The sequence below is a fragment of the Phoca vitulina genome, unplaced genomic scaffold (assembly GCF_004348235.1).
Source record: "Phoca vitulina isolate PV1807 unplaced genomic scaffold, GSC_HSeal_1.0 scaffold145, whole genome shotgun sequence".
NCBI classification, from domain to species: domain Eukaryota; kingdom Metazoa; phylum Chordata; class Mammalia; order Carnivora; family Phocidae; genus Phoca; species Phoca vitulina.
In genome coordinates, this window is record NW_022589848.1 from 198,560 (window position 1) to 218,328 (window position 19,769).

Below are 19,769 nucleotides of genomic sequence, written 5' to 3' on the forward strand. Positions count from 1 at the left end.
TTGGGAAACTTCCCTTTTCTTCCCGCACTCAAAATTTCTCCTTCTCAGTGCACTTTGTTTTTGTTTCTAACAGAACCCACTTACAGCTGGTGACATATAAGTCTGTCTCCCCTATCAGACAACAGGCTTCTTGAAAAGAAGGACCTTGTTTTACTTCCCTACTGTACACATAGAATGTGTGTTCAATAAATGTCTGTTGGATTGAATTGCATTTTCCACATCTGGTGCTGTTCTAAGTCCCCAGGATCAGGATTGCCCATCGTAGCACTAGAGGGAAGCTCAGATCTGTGCACTGCAACAGGGAGGTGGTGAAGCTGACCACAGCACAGTACTGCTTGTATCTGGCTGGTGGACCTGTCAGACGGTTCCCAGCATTTCAAACGTCCCATGTGCCAAAAAGGGGGATGTAGTGCAAGGAATAAAATAAATGAGACAGACATCCCAGCCTTCCCAGGGACAATGCATTAAGAACATACCTCTGTACCTATTTCTCCTTTACGCAGAGAATTTTCCCAAGGTGAACCTCATGGTCTATCCCCAAGCACTTTTGAAGCAAGTGCTCATCCCTAAGCTGCCTTCCTTAAAGTATCGATTTTGCAGAGTTTCAGTGCATCTTTTTACCGTATAGAGCAGTAGTTTTACTGCCTCCTGAAACAGGAAATTTTTCTTAGGTGAAACGTTTCAGTCCAGTTGACGTGTCATACCCAGCACATAAGATAAAAGATGCCCTGTATTGATCTCAAACAATAAAATTAGGGAGATAGCAATTTAAGTAGTACAAGATATTTTTTAAATTCTTGCTGGAGAAAATAGTAAACATGCCAAGATTCTAGTGGGTTATTTAATAGTTAACAAAGGAAAGGAAATATATTCTATCCCTATTGACATCAGGCCAAGTGAGGGCTCATTTCCCAATCCCTTTCTTCCTGTGAATGAGAAAACAAGATATCAAATTTGAGTTCATTCAAGATTCTGCCCAGTTTAAGCCTGGTTTCATCCATAGCCAGGAAAAAAAATGTATTGACCTAACAGAAAAGGGAATTTGAAAGCATTCTGTGCACTATTTGATACAGGCTTTTATATTTTTTAAAGATTTTTATTTATTTATTTGAGAGAGAGAGAGAGAGAGAGCACAGGTGGGGGAGCGGCAGGAAGAGAGAGAGGGAGAAGTAGGCTCCTCACTGAGCAAGGAGCCTGATGCAGGGCTCGATCCTGGGACCCTGGGATCATGACCTGAGCCAAAGGCAGACGCTTACCAACTGAGCCACCCAGGCACCATACAGGATTTTATATATAAGTTCGATGAAACAATGTTCTGTCTTAGTCTATAGATTTTTTTAATTGGAAAAAAATTTTCATGTAGTTAATAGTGTTGAAGAATACTTCATCTTCATTATTTTGCCTGGTTGATGTATAATTGTGTTACTCTGAGGAGGAGGTAACGTATATATCACCTTATTTAATTAAGAAAATAATTCTGGATGTAAATTCATCTGCATTTGTTTTTAGCCAAGATAGCTGAAAATCTAATTTATATGTTTTACCACAAAAGGAACCCAGTGATAAGTGCGCAGATGAAAAAAAAAAAATTGTTTCAACGGGGTTTCACTATGGGCCTGATCTGAAACAGAAATTTAGCACAACACATCATTCCTATTTAAAGTAGCACTTGAGACTTCAAACATCATGATTCAGACTCAAGTAATTTTAAGAAATAAATATGCAACATACTTTCAAGATGAAGATCTAGTATTTACTCTTGGAAAGGGGGTGTGATGAGGGAAGGGGAGGAAAGAGGAACATCTCTATGGTAAATATCAGTGCATGGATGATTTCTGGAGAGTAGAGACCCCACATTCACACACACAGGCACACACACACGATCTTGGGTAACTAATCACAGTTTCACATGCAGAAGCTCAACATTAAGAGAGACATATCCCAATTGAGCCATATCCTATTATTTATTTTTTTAAAAGATTTATGTATTTATTTATTTATTCGAGAGAGAGAGAGCACACAGAGGGAGAGGGAGAAGCCGACCCCCCACTGAGCAAGGAGCCTGATGCGGGGCTTGATCCGAGGACTCTGGGACCATGACCTGAGCCAAAGGCCGACACTTAACCAACTGAGCCACCCAGGCACCCCAAGCCTACAGCACCCGGTATTCCTAGGCGGTCCCATCCAAGTACTAACCAGGCCTGACCCTGCTTAGCTTCTGAGATCAGACAAGATCAGGTGCATTCAGGGTGGTACAGCCGTAGACCTAGTATTTATTTATATCCTCTATACCAAGGGAAAATTTGAAATCTTGATGTACTTACTGTTCCCTGTGCAGTATATAGAAGCATCAGGAACTACCAAACTTCCTGAAATAGTGAGTACTTTGACAAAAGCACTTGAATTCAGAAGGCAACATCAGAGAGGTTGTGACAATCAACGTTAAGTGAGCCATTAATCGGCCAAGAATGCTAAGACCACAGAGAAACGCACTGCGGGCGTTAGTACTGGTCCCACTTGGAAGTTGTGATGCGGCCATCGAAATGACTGCAGTAGTGTTTCTTATCCTAAGATTTTCAGTTGGGCAGAAAGATTTACGTCTGGGGTCCTCAGTCTTTTTGATATGGGTAAACGTCTGGTACTCTGTCTACTGCCAACACTTTCACCTCCTCCACCCCACATTCCCAGTGCCATTATTTTAATTTTTTTTAGCCTGCACCAAAAAGTCTATTTAAAAATTGCCTGCGGTGGGATGGGGGGAATTGCCTGTGGGGCGCCTGGGTGGCTGTCTGCCAAGTGTCTGACTGTGATTCTGGCTGAGGTCATGATCTCAGGGTCATGAGATTGAGCCCCACATTGGGTTCCACACTCAGTGGGAAGTGGGCTTGAGATTCTCCCTCTCCCTCCGCCCCTCCCCCAACTTGCACACATGTGTTCTCTTTCTAAAATTAAATAAATAACCTGTATGTTTTCATAGCTTATCTAGCTACCTTAATGGAAAAGCAAAGCAAATTTAGGTAAACTTTGTACAAAAGAAAAAAAATGGTTCATTTGAAAAGAGATTATAAATCAGGCATCAGTTTGTATAGTACATGGCATTTGAATGTTAAGGCTGAAGGGAAGGCAATGGGATGCTGAAGGGTTAATCAAGATGAACTAAAGTTTCCATCTATGAATAGGAAAATCTTTTGACAATGCATAAGTGATTTCCCAGGAATGCGGTGAGTGTTTTTAGAGTCGATCATTTCCACCACTGGCCGTTAATGATCATTTAAAAGCATTAGCTCACGTGACCAGTGCGTCTCACAGTTCAGATTATGGCCTTGACAGGAAACTGAAGCTCTCCATTCTAGTCCTTAAATTTCAGGGCAGGGGGTAAGAAGAGGCCCTCTCAAGCCCAGGGACTGTGAGGGGCTGTGTGTACATTTTCCAAAGGAAAGTGGTAACATCTGGGCCCATGCTATGTCAGCACAGTTCATTTTAGAGAGGTCAGCGGTAGAGGAAAGAACCAGGGCAAATTATCTGTAGGAAGGACATGAGGGGCTGTTATCCCTTTGTTTGCATAGCTACTGCAAAACCACCAAACATTATACTCAGCTCAAGTCTTCCGAGGTGGTCTTTTGTTTGTTTTTTCCTTTCCTCTACTCATTTGGATGGACCTCTTGGAAGTGAAATCAATTACAGTGTTGATCCCAAGCATCTAAAGTCAGGGTCTTGCCGCCATGCCTGGCAGTGTGGTCTGAAATAGAAGGATAATAGCTTCTAATGAATTTTTTCCCAAGGTCTACAGCTGTGCTTCTGAAATGTAAGGAGCATTCAAAATTCTTAGGCTCTTTTAAAAATGAGATTTCTGATTCAGTATATCTGGGGTGGGACCTGAGAGCTTGCATTTCCAGTAAGCTGCCAGTGATACAAATGCTGCATCAGAAGGACACACTTTGAGTAGCAAAAACTCTTGAAAGCATCAAAGATCAGTCCCCATGGTAGGAAAATATTAAAGATCTCAGGATGGCACAAGCCGTTCAGATAGCAGTGGTACAGCTCCTCCTGGAAAGGGTTTAAGCTCTGAACCTGTCTATGTGCTGAGCACTCCTTTAGGTGGAGGGACAAAGGAAATTCTCCACTGGGGACCACCCCACAAGCTCTTACATCCGTGTTTCGGGGTGATGTTCTAGCACTTGTCTCTTTGTAGTACTTATTAGAGAACCACTTATGACAATAAAAGGTGTCGGGGTTAGAGGAAGGGAATGGTCCTTACTACTTTCTTAGTACTAATCCTTGTTGCTGTTATTTGGCGGGGAAATTTCCATCTTGGATTTTGAGGTGCCCTTCTCCAAGAGATGATATATTAATAGTGTATGTGTATACCTATATATGTATGTATGTGGTCAGTATATTATTAGTGTATATATATTAACTTAAATATATGTAGTTAATAGTGAGAGTTCAGTCATTTTAACTATATATATATAAACCCACCTGGTTAAAATTAAAGTAAAAAGATGTTAGCAATTTAGTTTTGTGTATTATACTCAGTCTTGTAAACCTGTAGATTTTTATGATTTCATCCATGTTAACTCTTGATTACAAATAGCTAAGTGGACTAGGATGCTAACCTAGGCAAGAGATTGAAATTCCTGAAACTTGTGGTAACCCCTCCCCTTCAACCCATCCAGACCCATTTTTACCTTTTGAACATACATGATTTCCACAGAAGATTTCAGGTGAAAAGCACTAATATGAACTACTAATGTTTCCTACTGTAGAGCATTTAGAGGAAACATTTTAAGTAACACATACATTTCTCCTCTCTTCATGTATTTATTCAAGATCCTTCACTGTCCACTTAACGTGTGTAAGGCATTGTCTAGATACTGTGGGGAAGGCAAGACGGATAAACCAAAATCCCTGCCCCCTTAGAAAAAGCTTGCAACCATAACAGCTGTTGGAAAGAAGCCAGAGTGGCGCTAAAAACACCATGGTAAACGAGAAAGGAAAATTCACTCTACAGCGTGTTAGGTCATGACCATCAGTGAAGGAGTTTTATTTCATTTCTTGAAGCCTAATCGTCAGGGGATAGTGGTGATCGATGCTGGGTGTTCCAGATGTGCAATTTAGAAAACGTTTCTGTGCGTGATATTCTGTGTGCTGCCAGAATCCTGTCAGAACTAAGCCTGAATTTGTAAAAGCTAGGCTGGATTATTGTATTGTGTGCGGTTGTTTCTTACTGAGGCAACCAGTCGGAGGCGGTCTAGCACGCCCGTGTAGAATGTGAGCCCCAGCAGCGGAGGCCCCAGGTTTCAATTCTGGCCTGACCATTGGCCAGCTGCCACGCCTTGGGCAAGTTCCTTCACCTCACCGTGCTCCCGCTCAGTTATAAAATGCAGTTGATAATAATATCTACTCCAGAGGGTTACCGTGAGGACTAAAGACATATGTAAGAGGCACCTATGAAGTGCCTGGCCCATTAGGGACCCCTCCACAAAGGGTGGCTAATGTTACTATGTTAACATATGTCCAATAATAAGATGCATGCTTCCTTCACTTTAACTAACCTCCTTTGGCAGTATTTAATAGTCCCAGGGTCCTTGAAACTAAAACATTTTTACCCAAAGCCTTAGCTTTGGAGAATTCTTCAATGTTGGGAACACCAACGCTGGGGCCACACTTGGTGGCCAGCGTTGCCTCCCAGGCCTGGAAGGCATTCTGCATGCACATAGTAGGACCCTTGTGTAGAGTGAGGGTTCTGGGGTCTGGAGGAGCGTAGGATAAGGGAGATCTGTACTGGGAAGAAACCCTGCCCAAATGCAAGGCTTCTGAGATACTACTTGTCTTCATACCATCTGGCAAACGTGCAAGTCATTCTCTCGGGGACTGAGCTCGGGACACGAGGGTGGACTAAAGGCAGGATTTGGATTTGAGTCAGGGACTGCACAGGACAGTATTTGCCTTATAGACGGAGGGCTGCAGTAAACTACATTAAGACACATTTATGCCACAAGCCTTCCACAAATTGAAATGTTTTGTTTTTTTTTTTAACTCGTGGAGATAAACAGACCACTGAATGTGAGCGTGTCAAGGCTATCTTGAATGGCATTTTTACTTTAGAACTCTGGTCTTAACAGCATTGAGGTTGGTCAGGAATTCCTATTGGAAAATGTACTGATTAGGACATTTGCTGCTTTCTGTCCAAGCATGTCAGGGTATAAGATGGCTTGTTAAATGGGGGCTTGGCCTTTGAATTCTTCTTTGGCCCCTTTCTCCTGCAAACAGTAACTTTTTTTTTTTTAAATAAATAGTGCGTGTATTTTTAGTTTACGGTGGTAGTAATTTGATAATGACGAGTATGTGCTTGTGTGTGCACTTCTGTTGGCTGCTTGCGGCAAAACATCCCCCAGCTGTGGGCCTTCTCCTTCTCTGTATGTAAAGCCAGTAAAAACCAAAAGCCATGGGAAAAGGGTAAAGAGAGCAGCAGAAAGGAACGTTGTCTTTTGTGAAAAAGCCCGCCACTGGCTGGAGTTTTTTTCCCCACTGACTGGATTTTAAAGAAAAGTTGATGGATCTTTTTCTCTTGCCTATATGGATAGAACAAAGCGCTGATCCTGAGGCAGAGGGGTCCTTCTCTGAGTTGGAAATAAATTTTATCCTTGTGCTCGGGCTAATACCAGATGAGATTTTCCCATCTGATTTTAAGAAATGATTGGTTATAGGACAAAGGGGGGAAAAGCAAACATCTGTGTTACAGGTTAGCCTTTAAATTATACTGTTTTCATTTTGTCATGGGATACCCGGCTTTTAAGTCACTACTGAAGTCTGGGAGGCTGGGGTTTTGCATCTATTTTTATCCCTCACACTACCCTGGTTCGGAATAAGGTTGCTGGTTTCCTCGCAGGGCTCCAATCCACACTCAGCCCTGAACTGGGGGGGTGGGGGTGGGGGGAGGGATTGAATCAGGTTTCCCTTGATTGGGAGGAGGAAGAAAGGTGCTGGAGAAGAATCCAGGCGGGATCCCTCGGGGGAAGGGGACAGTAGACGTGGGAAGGCTGGACATTCAACAAGCTGAGTGTGTCAAGGCAGAGCAAGCCTCAGAAACAGCAGCTGCCCCCGTGCCAGAGCTCAGGACAGAGCAGGGAGGCCGCGCAGGGCGGTGTCTCTGGGACAGAGAAGGGGCAAGGACACGCACAACCAGGCACAGGCTCTGAGCTGGCTCTCCATGTCAGCATGAGCAGGAACCAGGGTACTGGGCAATTGGCACAGCAGCCTATCAGAATTCATGGGAGGTTATTACTTAAGTGAAATTCTAAAGAGTTAAAGGATGAATTTGGCCAGTGATGGAATGGATGACATCATCAGTCAAGAATCCCCATTGGATATGGAGGGGAATTATAAAAAGGTAAGGCGGTGGGGGGAGAACTCTTTTGTTTGTAAACAATCAGACCATTTTTCTAGCTGGGAGAAAGAACACCCTTGAGGAGTGGCCAAATTCCACAGTCGGTAGCCATTGCCATAATATATTCAGGAAAGCCTAAATGCAGAGGTGGAGGCATTAAGTTGGGAGGGTTCTTCTTTCTGCTTTTCCCAGCTTGTCTTCATTAATATATTATACAGTAACTGGAATACACATGTTGTTATTCTGAAGTTGAAAAAACCCTATCATGCATTTAGTTGCTAGGCAGTCTTTTTATGGAAAAGAATAATTTTTAAAAATTTTTGACATATGTTGATAGTTTACCCCCAGTAAATAATTACTAGAATGTTTAACCTGTCTTTTAAGTGTGACTTTTTTAACCATGAAAAATATAGTTTTACCAAGAGAAGAGTGGGGTTTTGAAAAATTGATATAGTATCTGCCAATACTTTGCTAGCCTTTTCTTTTGAAAGACAGTAAATATATTTTTGGAATGTTTTATCTGGTAATTGTCGGTAATAACAGGCCCAAGTAAAAATAGCTTTAGTTATATGAGTGAGGTCATGAAATTAAACTACAAGCATATGCTTGTCTGTCCACAGAAGGCCAAACCACACTACATCCTTTCCCCCTTATTATTTTCCACAAGTCAAGTGTAGGTCACAACACATCACAGTGTGAAGAATAAGGTTCCTTCCATCATGGACCTGAAAGTAAGACCTCTTTTCCTTCAGAGGTAAATCCTACTTAATACAGCTTCCTTGAATGGCAAAACTTGCTGCTCAATTTTTAATTTGATCAACTATGTCATTAACTTTTTTTCCCCCAGAGTAAGATATAGAAAGTTCTATCATGATAGTTTCTTAAGTATAATAATGTAAAATATGGCATTTTATATCTTATACACTAAGTTGTGTTTGAATGTGGGGGATGTTTTAAGTATGTACTTTATTTCTTAGAGCAGTTCACAATAGTTGATGCTCTTTTCTCCAGAACCCAAAACTTAAATGTGTAAAAGAGGTTTAAATGACCTGCCATGTTGCCCTATGCATTTTTCTTCCCTTGCACTCCACAAGAAGGGAACGAGTGCGCAAAGTGATAAGTGTGCCAAATACTGAAACTCTGACACCTCTCAGCTGTCCCTTCCTGCCAGAAGCGGGTGTGCAAAAGAGGCATGGGACACTCAGCCATCACAGTGGGTCACTTACCCGGCCCGGAAGACAAGTGACATAGTTCTCAGCCTGCCTCTGTTTCCAGTGCCAAAGGACTGGTCATGCTCAAACCGTTTCTCAGGTAGAAAAGCATAGGTCACTTTGCACTTAGGAAAAAATGAAAGACATACCGTGGCTATTGCAGTAACAACAGAGTAATGACCGCTGTAGTTTTTCCCTCCTTGGAAACTGAGAGAGCCCACATGCCTGGAATGAGCAAGCGATGATATGCCGGCAACCTGATACAGCACTGACTAAAATGACAAACATGTGAGGCTCAAGTGGCTTTAAAACATCATCAGCAACAAAACAGAGTTGCATTGTATAGTGCCTTATCTAACTAAGGCAGGAGAATGCCACCTGTGATTTCAGGAGAAACAGTATCTAATAGGGGAGAACAAAAGACCACGAGATGAAACCTACTAGATGTGTTGGATAAACAGAGATCAATCTGTATTTTTCTGGCCCCTAAACATGAGCACACTCTTGTCATTTCAGCTTTGTAACTACTTTTCTTAAGCCAAGGACTTTCAAACTAATGTACATGTTGGTTACTCTGAAGGCTTCAGTATGCTAAAAAAAAAAAAAACAACACTTGATAATTTTATCATGAACTTCTGGTGAATCAGGGCAAGACATATGCTTTCTTTAAAATATAAAGACTAGGAAAACAGTTACCTAGTATAAAAATCACTTTTCCTAATTCACATCTTCCTTTTCTGTTTTTTCTCTCTCATGTTTCTCCTGTTTGGTTGGCTAAGTAGAAAAGTTAATCAGATGCTGTAAAGCAGTGGTCTGCAGGCTTTTTTGACCTTGGATTCATCAGTAAAATGTTTTTGAACCCATACCTCTACTATAGATCTATTCATAAATTATACATATACACTACTGTAGATACATATTTTGTATGTAAAAAACCTATACACAAATAGATCTTTTTAATATAAAATGTTTATAAATATAAAAGTTTCAATAATTTCTTCTTTTACTTCCTGTCACTTTGAGGTCCGTTGTCAAAAACAGTTGGAAAATTGGTATACCCCTGCCTAGGTACAATACAATTTCCTATACCAGTCACACTAATAAATGCCACATGTGTCTAGGGGTTATTTTACAAGGTTGTTTTAGAGTCAGGCAAACAGCCTTTGGGGGAAAGGTCACTTTCCGATGACTAAAATTAGATTCCACCTTAGCAAAGGAAGGAAAAGAGTATACATCTGTTCCTATTCCTCAGGGGGAAGGTCCTAATGGTAAGAAAGATGTTTCATTAAGGACCTCCGGTTTATTCAGTAGAGTAGTAGTAAAACAGATCTTAGTATATAGGGAGGAAAGCCTGCACCACGGCAGAATCTCAGGTGTGTATGTTCAGTCCATTATTGTCCTGCTTTGCTCTGAGCAACCTCTGACTTTTGGCAAAGACCCACACAGCTGACTGTCCTCAGGACCCCGGTGGCATGCAGCATGGGATCCACATCCTGATTCCTCAGCCGTCACTCCTAAGAGCCCCTGGCATTGCATAGGGGCCAGGATCACAGAAGGGAGGCTGGGCTTCGCCTCAAGGAGCTTAGCGTCCACGTGGGGAGGCACACCAACAAGTAAGCTGACATGGAATTGATGCTGCCTAGAAGAATGTTCGGATCCAGCGGGGACTTGGGAAACGTGCAGCCTTTGCCATCTCAGGACCTGGGCAAGGAAATGAGGAGAATTTAACATAGAATGTTGGCCCCCGCTTTGTCCCGGAGGAGAGCAGACACAGGATGCGGGTCTGTCCCCAGGCTACTCCTTGCAGAAGAAGGATCTGGGTCTGTCCCCAGGCTACTCCTTGCAGAAGAAGGAGCTGTGAACAGTGCCGTGTGTGGTCAGAGCATGGAAAAGCCAGCTTGCTCGCTTTGTTTCTCCGAGGTGCTGTCTCCAGTGTGGTGCATCTAATTATGGTGAAAGATGAGGGAGGAGCCCGTGAAAAAATTAAAAGGCTGGAAGGAACAATATTTAAAGGGAAGCCACAGCTGCGCCTCATGTTTTTTTTAAAAGGTGAATGGAAATGACTGCTTGAGATAAACTGCAATAAACAGGAGCACAGAATGCCTGCTGCCATCCCAGACAAGAGCTCTGCCCTCCCCACACAATTACGGAGGGAAAGCAGCCGTCGACCTCCATTAACCCTCACGTCTTCCTGCCTGGAAGGGCTGAATACGCCTGAAGAGCTCCGTGGAGTTACTGAACCCTGGAGCCTGGCCTTACCTCGGCCACCTGGGGACAATCTTTTCAGCTTTCTGGGCCACGGTCTCCTTTTCTTTCAAGGGCGGAACTGGCCTGGTTGGTCTCAGATGCTCTAAATATGGAGCCTCTTGGCTCCTAGTTCAGGGTTCTTTCCATCCTATCACCCTGTTGGCACGCCTTCGTCAGCCAGTGTGGTCAGGAATGGGTTGTTTCAGGTAACTGGATTTTCCAGATATGTGGTATGTGAGTTCCCTGTGGGGGGGGGGGTATTTTTTTTTTTTTTTGAGATATAATTCATATACCTTAAAATTCACCATTCCATAGTGTATGTTTTGGTGGGTTTCAGTATATTCCTAAGATTGTGCAAACCACTGCTAATTCCAGAACACTTTCATCACCCCCAGAAAGAAACCCTGTACCCATTAGCAGTTACTTCTAGTTCCCCTCTTCCCCCACAACCATTAATCTACTTTCTGTTTTCATAGATTTGCCAGTTCTGGACATTTCTGGCTCTCTTTTATCCATTTCTGCACTCTTTTCACCAGCTTACCCCACCCCTACCCTTTAATGTTAACAACAGCTACCATTGGGTAAGTTTCTCTCTGGGCCAGGCACTGTGCCAGGTCCTTTCTGTATAGTATTTCATTTAATCCTTAAAACAACCTGTAAGATAGGTATTAGTATCCCTTTTTTCAGAAAAAGAAACTGAGGCTTAAAGCGTTTCTTTATTTTGCATCTGTAAGCATCAGAGTCAAGATGTTAACTTGGGTCTTCTTGACCCCAAATCCCCTGAACACCCTGCCTCCTTTCTGGTCATACCTGTGTCCGATTCTCCCAATCCTAAATCCACCCCGACATGGGAAATTGAGGACATCAGCTTCCTGGAAGTTGATGGAGGTTGGGCTGTTTCATAACCATGCAGTAGGTGTTTTGAACTGTTGTGTTCTCACTGTGATCCTGAATGACGGTGGTTTTAGAGACTTCTAAAATGTCACCTGCTAGAAAGATTCCCAGACAACACTTCCCTGTGTTAAAAAGTAGTCTCCGTGGCTAGTAATGGGAGAACCAGAAAGAGCTCAAGATGCTCCCAGCAGGGGCGCCTGGGTGGCTCAGTCAGTTAAGCGTCTGCCTTCAGCTCAGGTCATGATCCCAGGGTCCTAGGATCAAGCCCAAGCCCCACGTTGGCCCATGCTCAGTAGGGAGTCCATTTCTCCTTCTGCCCTTCCTCCCACTCGTGCGCACACGTGTTCTCTCTCAAATAAATGAATAAAATCTTAAAAAAACACACACACACAAAAACAATATGCTCCCAGCAGTTCCTGTTTGGAATATGCCACTCATAGGGGAGGAAAACTTTAGTTTCCCAGTGTATCCCCTCAGGGTTTATATTGAAACACTTCCACTACATAGTCATCTTTGTGGATTGCACCTGGGGCCCTGTTACCTTCATCAGAGTTCCCCCATTCAGCCAGTAATTGGCTACTAAACCTCAACCCCAGGTGTTAGATACCTTCGCTCTGGTCCTTAACAATTAAGAGTATTCAGGGACTGTTAGGGACTCTGCACAATAGCACTTGTGTCCACCTGCTCCTGTTTATATCGCCTCCCTATTTCGTGAGGAGAAGGAATACAGTCAATATGCAAAGCCATCCTCGGGATGAACTAATTGTAAACAAAGATCTCTATCCTCTGGACTGGCATCCCCACACTTTTAATATTGGGCAGTTCTCTGAAATAGGTGTCAGAAGACCCTGGGCCCTACAGTCATTCCCCTTAGGTGACCGTCCTGGACTTTAGGTCTCCAAGGCCAGCTCTCTCGTGAGTACTGATGCTGAGCAAGCCGAACCCAGGCCTCAACACTGCCCAACAGCCCAGCCTGACATCTAGTCCAGAGGACTTGTTTAGGCAGATCAGTGCAAGGATGCAAAGATAGGAGATTTCAACAGCATTTCAGGAATTCTTTCTGGACTGATTAGTGTAAGTGTCTGAAATGGAAAACATCAGAAATACAAACGGGAAAGAAAACATCCAAAAAGTATCCATTCGGTGATACAATGGAAAGATACCAGGTTATTTAACCTCTGTTTCCACTAATAATTGAAAAGCTCTTCCCAGGGGATAAAATAAGAGGCAAAAACTTGAAAAAACCTGCACAGTGTATTTATGCACTTGACATCCAAAAGTGTACAATTTATCTTCTTATAGAATGATGTTTTCATATTTTGATCTTGTGGCAAACCCATGGTTGTTTCAATAGGAAAATAACTAGTATCAGTATACTTGGGTTTTCTTTTGGGTATTTTTTTTGTTTTTAAGAAAATTCACACAATTTGCCTGATGAACAAATAAGTTCTGTACTTCTGGTTCCCAGAGTTTAAAAGCCTCCAACTCCTCCGCACTGGAATGCTGCCTATAAACGTTAGAGTAAAGCTGTCTTCCTTAAGAGCTGAGGAGAGAAATAAGAGTGACTTCTATTTTCCTAAAGGAAGAGTGCTTTTCCACAGGGAGCTCCAGAATCCCAGTTGCATTCCCTGGTGGATGCTGTTAATGGTGATGATGCCGATATCACTAGGCAAGAGATTGCACTGAAGCGAGGGGTTCATTAATTGCTTCAAAACAGGCATCCTGGCAAGGCCTTGGCAAGGCCGGGCAGCTGCAGATGAAATCCTCCTGGATCCAGAGTCTGGCCATCCGCATGGAACAGATGTGTACTCAGTTAGAGAAGAACCCACTCTGTGTTCCATCTAGCTACTTGATCTGTTCAATTGCTTAAAGCCAGGGTTCTCAAAGTATCTGAACCAGCAGCATCAGCAGCATCTGGGAACTTGTTAAAAAATGCGTTTTCTCAGCTGCACCCCAGACCTTCTGAATGAGAAAAATAGTCTGTGTCTTTACAAGGCCTCCAGGTGATTCTCATGCATAATCAAGTTTGAGAACTACCAGATTCAAGAAATTTGTGACAGAGGGCCACTTTGTACGTGTGTCTGCCTCTGCAGTTCTCCACGTGGCATACTGGTGTTCCAGCAACCTCCTGGCATCCTGAGTTTCTTTACAGGCCATGGGGTACCATGGTATTCATCAGCTTCTGGAATAATGCAGCCCCCCCACCCCCGTTCTTAGGAAGTTTTTCCTCAGCGGTGATTCCCATGCACCCTGAAGTGTGAGAAGCCCTGACCAGGCAGCAGTTGAGCAGTGCAGAAAGGAAGATGCCAGAAGGGGGATCTTCCAGGATTAGAAGTGAACTGAGTACTGAGAAGGTTAGCATTATAAAACAGGCACATCCAGGGGCACCTGGGTGGCTCAGTGGCTTAAGTGTCTGCCTTCGATTCAGGTCGTGATCTCAGGGTCCTGGGATCGAGCCCCGAATCGGGCTCTCTGCTCAGCAAGGAGTCTGCTTCTCTCTATCCCTCTGCCCCTCCTCCCCATTCGTGTGCTCTCTTTCCCTCTCCCTCTCTCTCTCTCAAATAAATAAAATCTTAAAAAAACAAGCACATCCAATAATAAAAGGTTATTTCTGTTCCCTTGGTGAACAAGTAAAAGTAAGAAACAAGTGGAACTGGGGTGGAGGGGAAGATCAATCCAGGGAAAAGATGGAAGACAGAAAATTTGGGGGAAACCGTTTTCTTTCTCCCAGGCCCACAACTGAATCCTGGCCTGGCCAGATTATTGCTGCTCCCCAGCTCACATCTGCCTTTATTCCTACAGACTGCTGTGCCATTCCCATCAGTCAGGTCCTCTGATTTTCTAGACCAAACTTCTTTAAACGTCTTCCTCCTTTGGGGAGTTTAAGGAACACCGCCCTTTTTATCAGACAGGCCCTTTCCGGCTACGTGGGTTTCATCATCTGTGCAGGAGTCAGAAGGAAGCAGCTGTTTGCAGCGTCCTGAGTGCCAGCTGGGTTGAGGTCTAGGATGTTATTTCCCAAAGCGTGTTCCTGAGAGGCCTGGTGGCCCCACAGCTACCCCCACAAAAAATACAGTGTGTCAAATAAATTTTAGAAATGCACAAGATACCCCCAGTCTTCCATTTACAAATTTATGTGCAGGTTAGCATGTGAAAGACAAGGTGGCCCCCACTTCAGAGGCCGGAGACCACAGGCAGGGCCAGAGGCGGGGATTTCGGAATGGTATCCATGTGTAAGGGACAGGCACTACCCCGTCCTGAAGAAAGTGTGCAAAGGACTTGGGGACATACCACGTTTGGAGAGGGCCAGTACCCACTCACGCAGAACATTTTGCTTTTTCTTTCTTTTACCAAACAGCCCTCTCTGTTCTTATCAAGCTTGGGGAATGGCAGTTGAGCAGCGGCACGGTGGGAAGGGCTGAGCATCGGCGTGTGGGGGCTGGAAGCGCTCAGTGGTCTGTGTTCTGAGGTCGTGCTCACGTGGTGCCCTCAGAAGCCATTGTGAGTCTTATCTGCCCGGGCACAGGGGCTGGCAGTAGGGAATTCAGCGACAGGCGAGGACAAAAACTCACTGCCTGTGGCTGGACAATGGTGAATTTCTGAGCACATTTTTACTCTTCTCTTGGTCTTGAATAGGCTTTCTGTCTCACAGTGATGAGCCACTATTCCTCAGCTGCCCATTTGCTTTTTGCAAGCAGTTATCCATTTTCCATGTTTTCCTTTTGTTTTAAGACGGTAGTTCCCAAGGCCATTTTAGGAATGGACATGGCTCCACATGCCAGAAGCCCAGCCAACAGTGTAGTTTTGAGTCTGCCTCTTCCTTTTCCTGGACACTTCCCTGTTCCTCACACTGGGGCACATTTGGGCTTCAGGAGGTTGGAGGACATAATTGCCCTGCAGGTATAATTCCTTAAAGAACAAAAGAATTTTGAAACTACCCCCCCACCCCCACCCCACCCCCCCACCCCCGCACACACACACATGGGCAACTGAAAGGAAAATAATTCCAGTTGTTGAATTTAAAGAGAAAAACTGTTTCACTAGTCAGTTGAATTATAGTTAGTTGAAATGTTAGGCATTTGTTCCAAAAGGAAGATTAAGCAGTGGTATCAAGGAGAGTGGCTCTGATGAGAAGGTATTTGTTTTGTAAATATTTGCGGCTATGATTGGGCCTTGGTGTGTATGTTTTCTCCTTTTCTGAAGCACATCACACCCATTTCTGGAAAGAAGTAGATCCATAACTCGTAAGTCCCACATCATATCTCCAACATGGCACCCACCATTATTTGCCTGGACACCTCACTCATCAGTGTGGAAGGGCAGAAAGATCCGGCACCAGAAGGATGGCCTTGAATCCTAGGTCTTCTGTCTAACAGGAGGGTAAACTTCCTTCACCCTCCAGTCCCTCATCTTCAAAGCAGGAACTGTTGGAGGATTAACCATAATAGCTACCATTTATCACACATTTACATTACCACCACCACTGCTGCTAAGCAATTTCCATAAATTTCCTCATTTTCCTCCCAACATCCAGTGAGATCTTTTACCTCTGGATTAGGAAGGGCTTTCCAAGCACAATGCCTTCAACGACACTTCAAAGAAAGCAATCTATTGACTTAACTACATTAACACTTAGATTTAAACTCAAAAAAGGACTAATATGCTTAATATAAAAATTTCAAAACTTTAGATCTTTATAGAAAAATAAGCAAAGCTAGAAGTAATTCAGAGAAAAGCAAGTACAGTAACTAAAAAAATCTAAATATTTTCACTGCTAATCCAAGAAATTAACATAAAAGAACACCACTTTTGCCTATCAAATAAAAATAACAGCATTTTTTTTTTTTTCAGTGAAAATAACTCCGCGTTAGCCAGGATGTAGTGAAAGCCACACCCTTTTACGTTGCTGGTGGGCATGTAAATTGGAACAGCTTTTCTCTAGAACAATGTGACAAAATGTGTCAAGAGCTTCAACAAATGTTCACACTCAGTTGATCTGGTAATTCCACATCCAGGAACTTTTCCTGAGGAAATAATCAGACACATGGGCAGGGATTTATGTAAAAATGCTAACTTCTGTGTTACTTTTCATTGGATACAACCCAAATGACTAACAATAGAAGGTAGTTCCATAGGCTAGAATGATATACAACCATTAAAAATTGCGTTTTAAAGAATACTAAATGATATGAGGGAATTTTCAGAATGAATAAACAAATATGATCCCAGTTTTATAAAAAGGAAAAAATACATAAGCTAAAAAGCTAAAAAGAGCTATCCCCAAAAACCCAAAATGTTAGCAGTGATCTATATCTAAGGGGTGGGATTATGGGTGATATATATATTATTTACACTTTTCTTGATTTGTTCAGTGGGATCCAGAGAGAGAGAGAAGGGAAGTGTGAGAGAGTGTGTATTATAAAACAGTCCTCTTCAACTGGTCATGAGATATCCAAGTACGGAGAATTGTAATTAATGTCAATAGAAATATTTTTAAGGCCTTCTCCAGTATCGATAGCTCTAGGGGACCAAGTAAATCAGGAAAGATAGACATGGAATCAAGGGTGCGTTCACACATTCACCCCTGGGATAGGTATTTTCTTCAAATAAAACCTCTGCCCGGCTAATGTTGGGCACCAGCATATTGTTGAACTTTAGTCATTAACATTCATATTACCTGCTGATTTTGGTTTTGGATATTCAATTTCACTCAACAGTTTTCTGACTGTAAAGATTATTGGGTGAAAATCTCTTTTGTATTTTATATGAATTAAGAAATAGGTTCACTAACTACACTAAATCTGCCCGGCAGATATTGGGATTTTGAAATGAACTTATAAAGATGACAAATGATATCAAATGGTTCTGTTTTGGCAGAACCATCACAAATACCAGCCTGCATATTTGGGAGGGTGGGTCGCTTTAATTAAATAAATTTAATAAAACTAAAAGCCGTCTTGCTCTCCTTTACAACCTTACGGTTACTTTGCCGTGCTCAGCCCGCGACAATGTATCAGCATCGCATCTGTAACTATATGAAGCAGTCTTCTACTGCGGGGGGGGCTGTACGCAAGCACACATACCCTATAGCTCTTGGGCATGACACAGCTCCAGTTGGGACATGCCGAAATGGACGGCTATCCAAATAAATAGATACAGGTATAATCCGTAAGTGTGAGAGTCGAAAGGATGCTATGGTTGCCAAAAATTGAAAAATGTTAGGGAAAAGGAGAACAGAGATGAGGGGTACTTGAACTAGAAGTTCGCAAACCTATCAAAACTAAAAATCTGCTGCTGGAGCCTGGAGTGTGTATTTTACACTTGATCTTAGCCAGAGACCAAGAAGCTATGGGAATGTGTGTTTTAAAGGCTGCGGGAGATTGGGAAATTCTGACGCGAACTGTGGAAGCTGGCAACTGAGAACCACTGTCTCAGCAGCACTGTGCTCTCGTGTATTTTATTCTGCTCTGTTGAATATGGGGCCCCCCAGCCCCCTGGCTGCGGAGCTCATGAAATGCAGCTAGTGTGACCTAGGAATTGAACTTTTAATTAATTAATTTTTCATCTAAATGTAAATAGCCACGTGTGGTTGATAACCACCATGTTAGAGCAGCCTTAACCTATAGTACACCACCTTCACTTGGGGGTGAAAAGAGACCCTTCCAGCAGGTTGTGCGTCTCATCACTGACACAGTGATGCTCGGATGGTAGCTCAGAGTTTTCACGTGTAATTTCTGGGTATTGTGGCAGCAGCTGTGGCTCCAGAACCTCCTACGGGGAGAATCAAGGGCCATCTTGCCTTCCGTAGCCACGCTCAATCATGTGAGCTGCTTTTGGTAATAAAATTTGCTTATTGTCTTCAGCCCCCACTCAGAACATCCGAAGGTGCTTTTCCCATCCTTCATCATCCCACAGAACAGATAACCAAGCTCTCGTTCTCACCCCAGGATTTCTCACTCACTATGTTTTTGTAGTTGTTTTATTTTTAACTAAGGAAACCATTTCTAATCTTCTCCCCTGTTGTTTAAAGGGTATAAAAGTTCAGCATGGTGAGTTTTTATGGGACTTTTATGGGAAGCCAAGTGTTGTAAACATATCCAAATTATCACAGTAGTATAGTTTCCCACATTCTTTTGCTATGCACACTGACCCTGACTTCCCTTCAAAATATGAAACAGATGGGCCCAATTAGAATTCTCCAGCTATTCCAGGCCCTATGTTAGGGTTCTGAACCTGGTGAGATCAGGAGAACTCTTGAACCAAGACTGTAAGCTAGGTGCAGTCAGGGGCTGCGATGACCCAGCCTGGGCTGGGTTCCACATTGTAATGTGGCACCTGCCATCTCCTAGAGGCTTGGTGCATATTGGCTGAATGAATTAATATTCTTGCAATAGAGAAAGTGGGCCAAAGAGACGATATACAGAAGAGAGAAGACAAGATCCTGGGAAAGGCCACATTTGGGATAAAAGTGATTTGATTTGGGACAAAGTGCTTGCCCTCCACGACTTTACTCTTACCTGCTGTCAAATCTAGCAGGTAAGAAGAAGGAAGATTGCAGCACCCAATAATCTAGTTGTCTTCCGGTGACCACCATTTAATACCACCGTGGTGATTTCCTAGACCCGTGATCGTGAAAGGCTCTGAAGAACTGAAATTGCTTGCGGAGGTGAAACCAGGAAAGATTGGGTGAATTTCAGCTCTTCATAATTCCCATGCTCTTGTGCTGTGGTCTCTTGGTGTTTCCTCTGAGGTTGCAGTTCTAAGAAACTTAGCAGTTAGACAGGCTATGGCTGTGATGGATCTGCCCGCTTATCAGCATTTTTTATTTTCCTGAAATTTTAGGCACAGAAAAATGAGAGAGAATCTATCCGACAGAAGTTGGCACTTGGAAGTTTCTTTGATGATGGCCCAGGAATTTATACCAGCTGTAGCAAAAGTGGGAAGCCAAGCCTTTCCTCTCGGTGAGTGTTCTTTTGAGTTGATTTTCTGATATGTCCCTAATGGATTTTGTCATCTGACTATACGTT

General features: G+C 43.1%; 1 protein-coding gene and 1 pseudogene across 4 annotated transcripts in view; one reads left to right on the plus strand and one right to left on the minus strand.

The window, feature by feature from the left end:
* LOC116628940 (schwannomin-interacting protein 1) overlaps positions 1-19,769 on the plus strand; it is a 139,320-nt gene that overhangs the window by 91,620 nt on the left and 27,931 nt on the right. For 3 of the 4 annotated variants that reach the window (XM_032399250.1, XM_032399251.1, XM_032399252.1), the window contains one exon: positions 19,585-19,703. In XM_032399250.1, coding sequence (XP_032255141.1) covers positions 19,585-19,703 — 119 coding nt within the window. Of the gene's footprint in view, positions 1-6,927; positions 7,394-19,584; positions 19,704-19,769 lie in introns of those variants that run through there. The other variant, XM_032399253.1, reaches the window with a different exon arrangement.
* On the minus strand, positions 2,150-2,266 carry LOC116628941 (annotated as a pseudogene).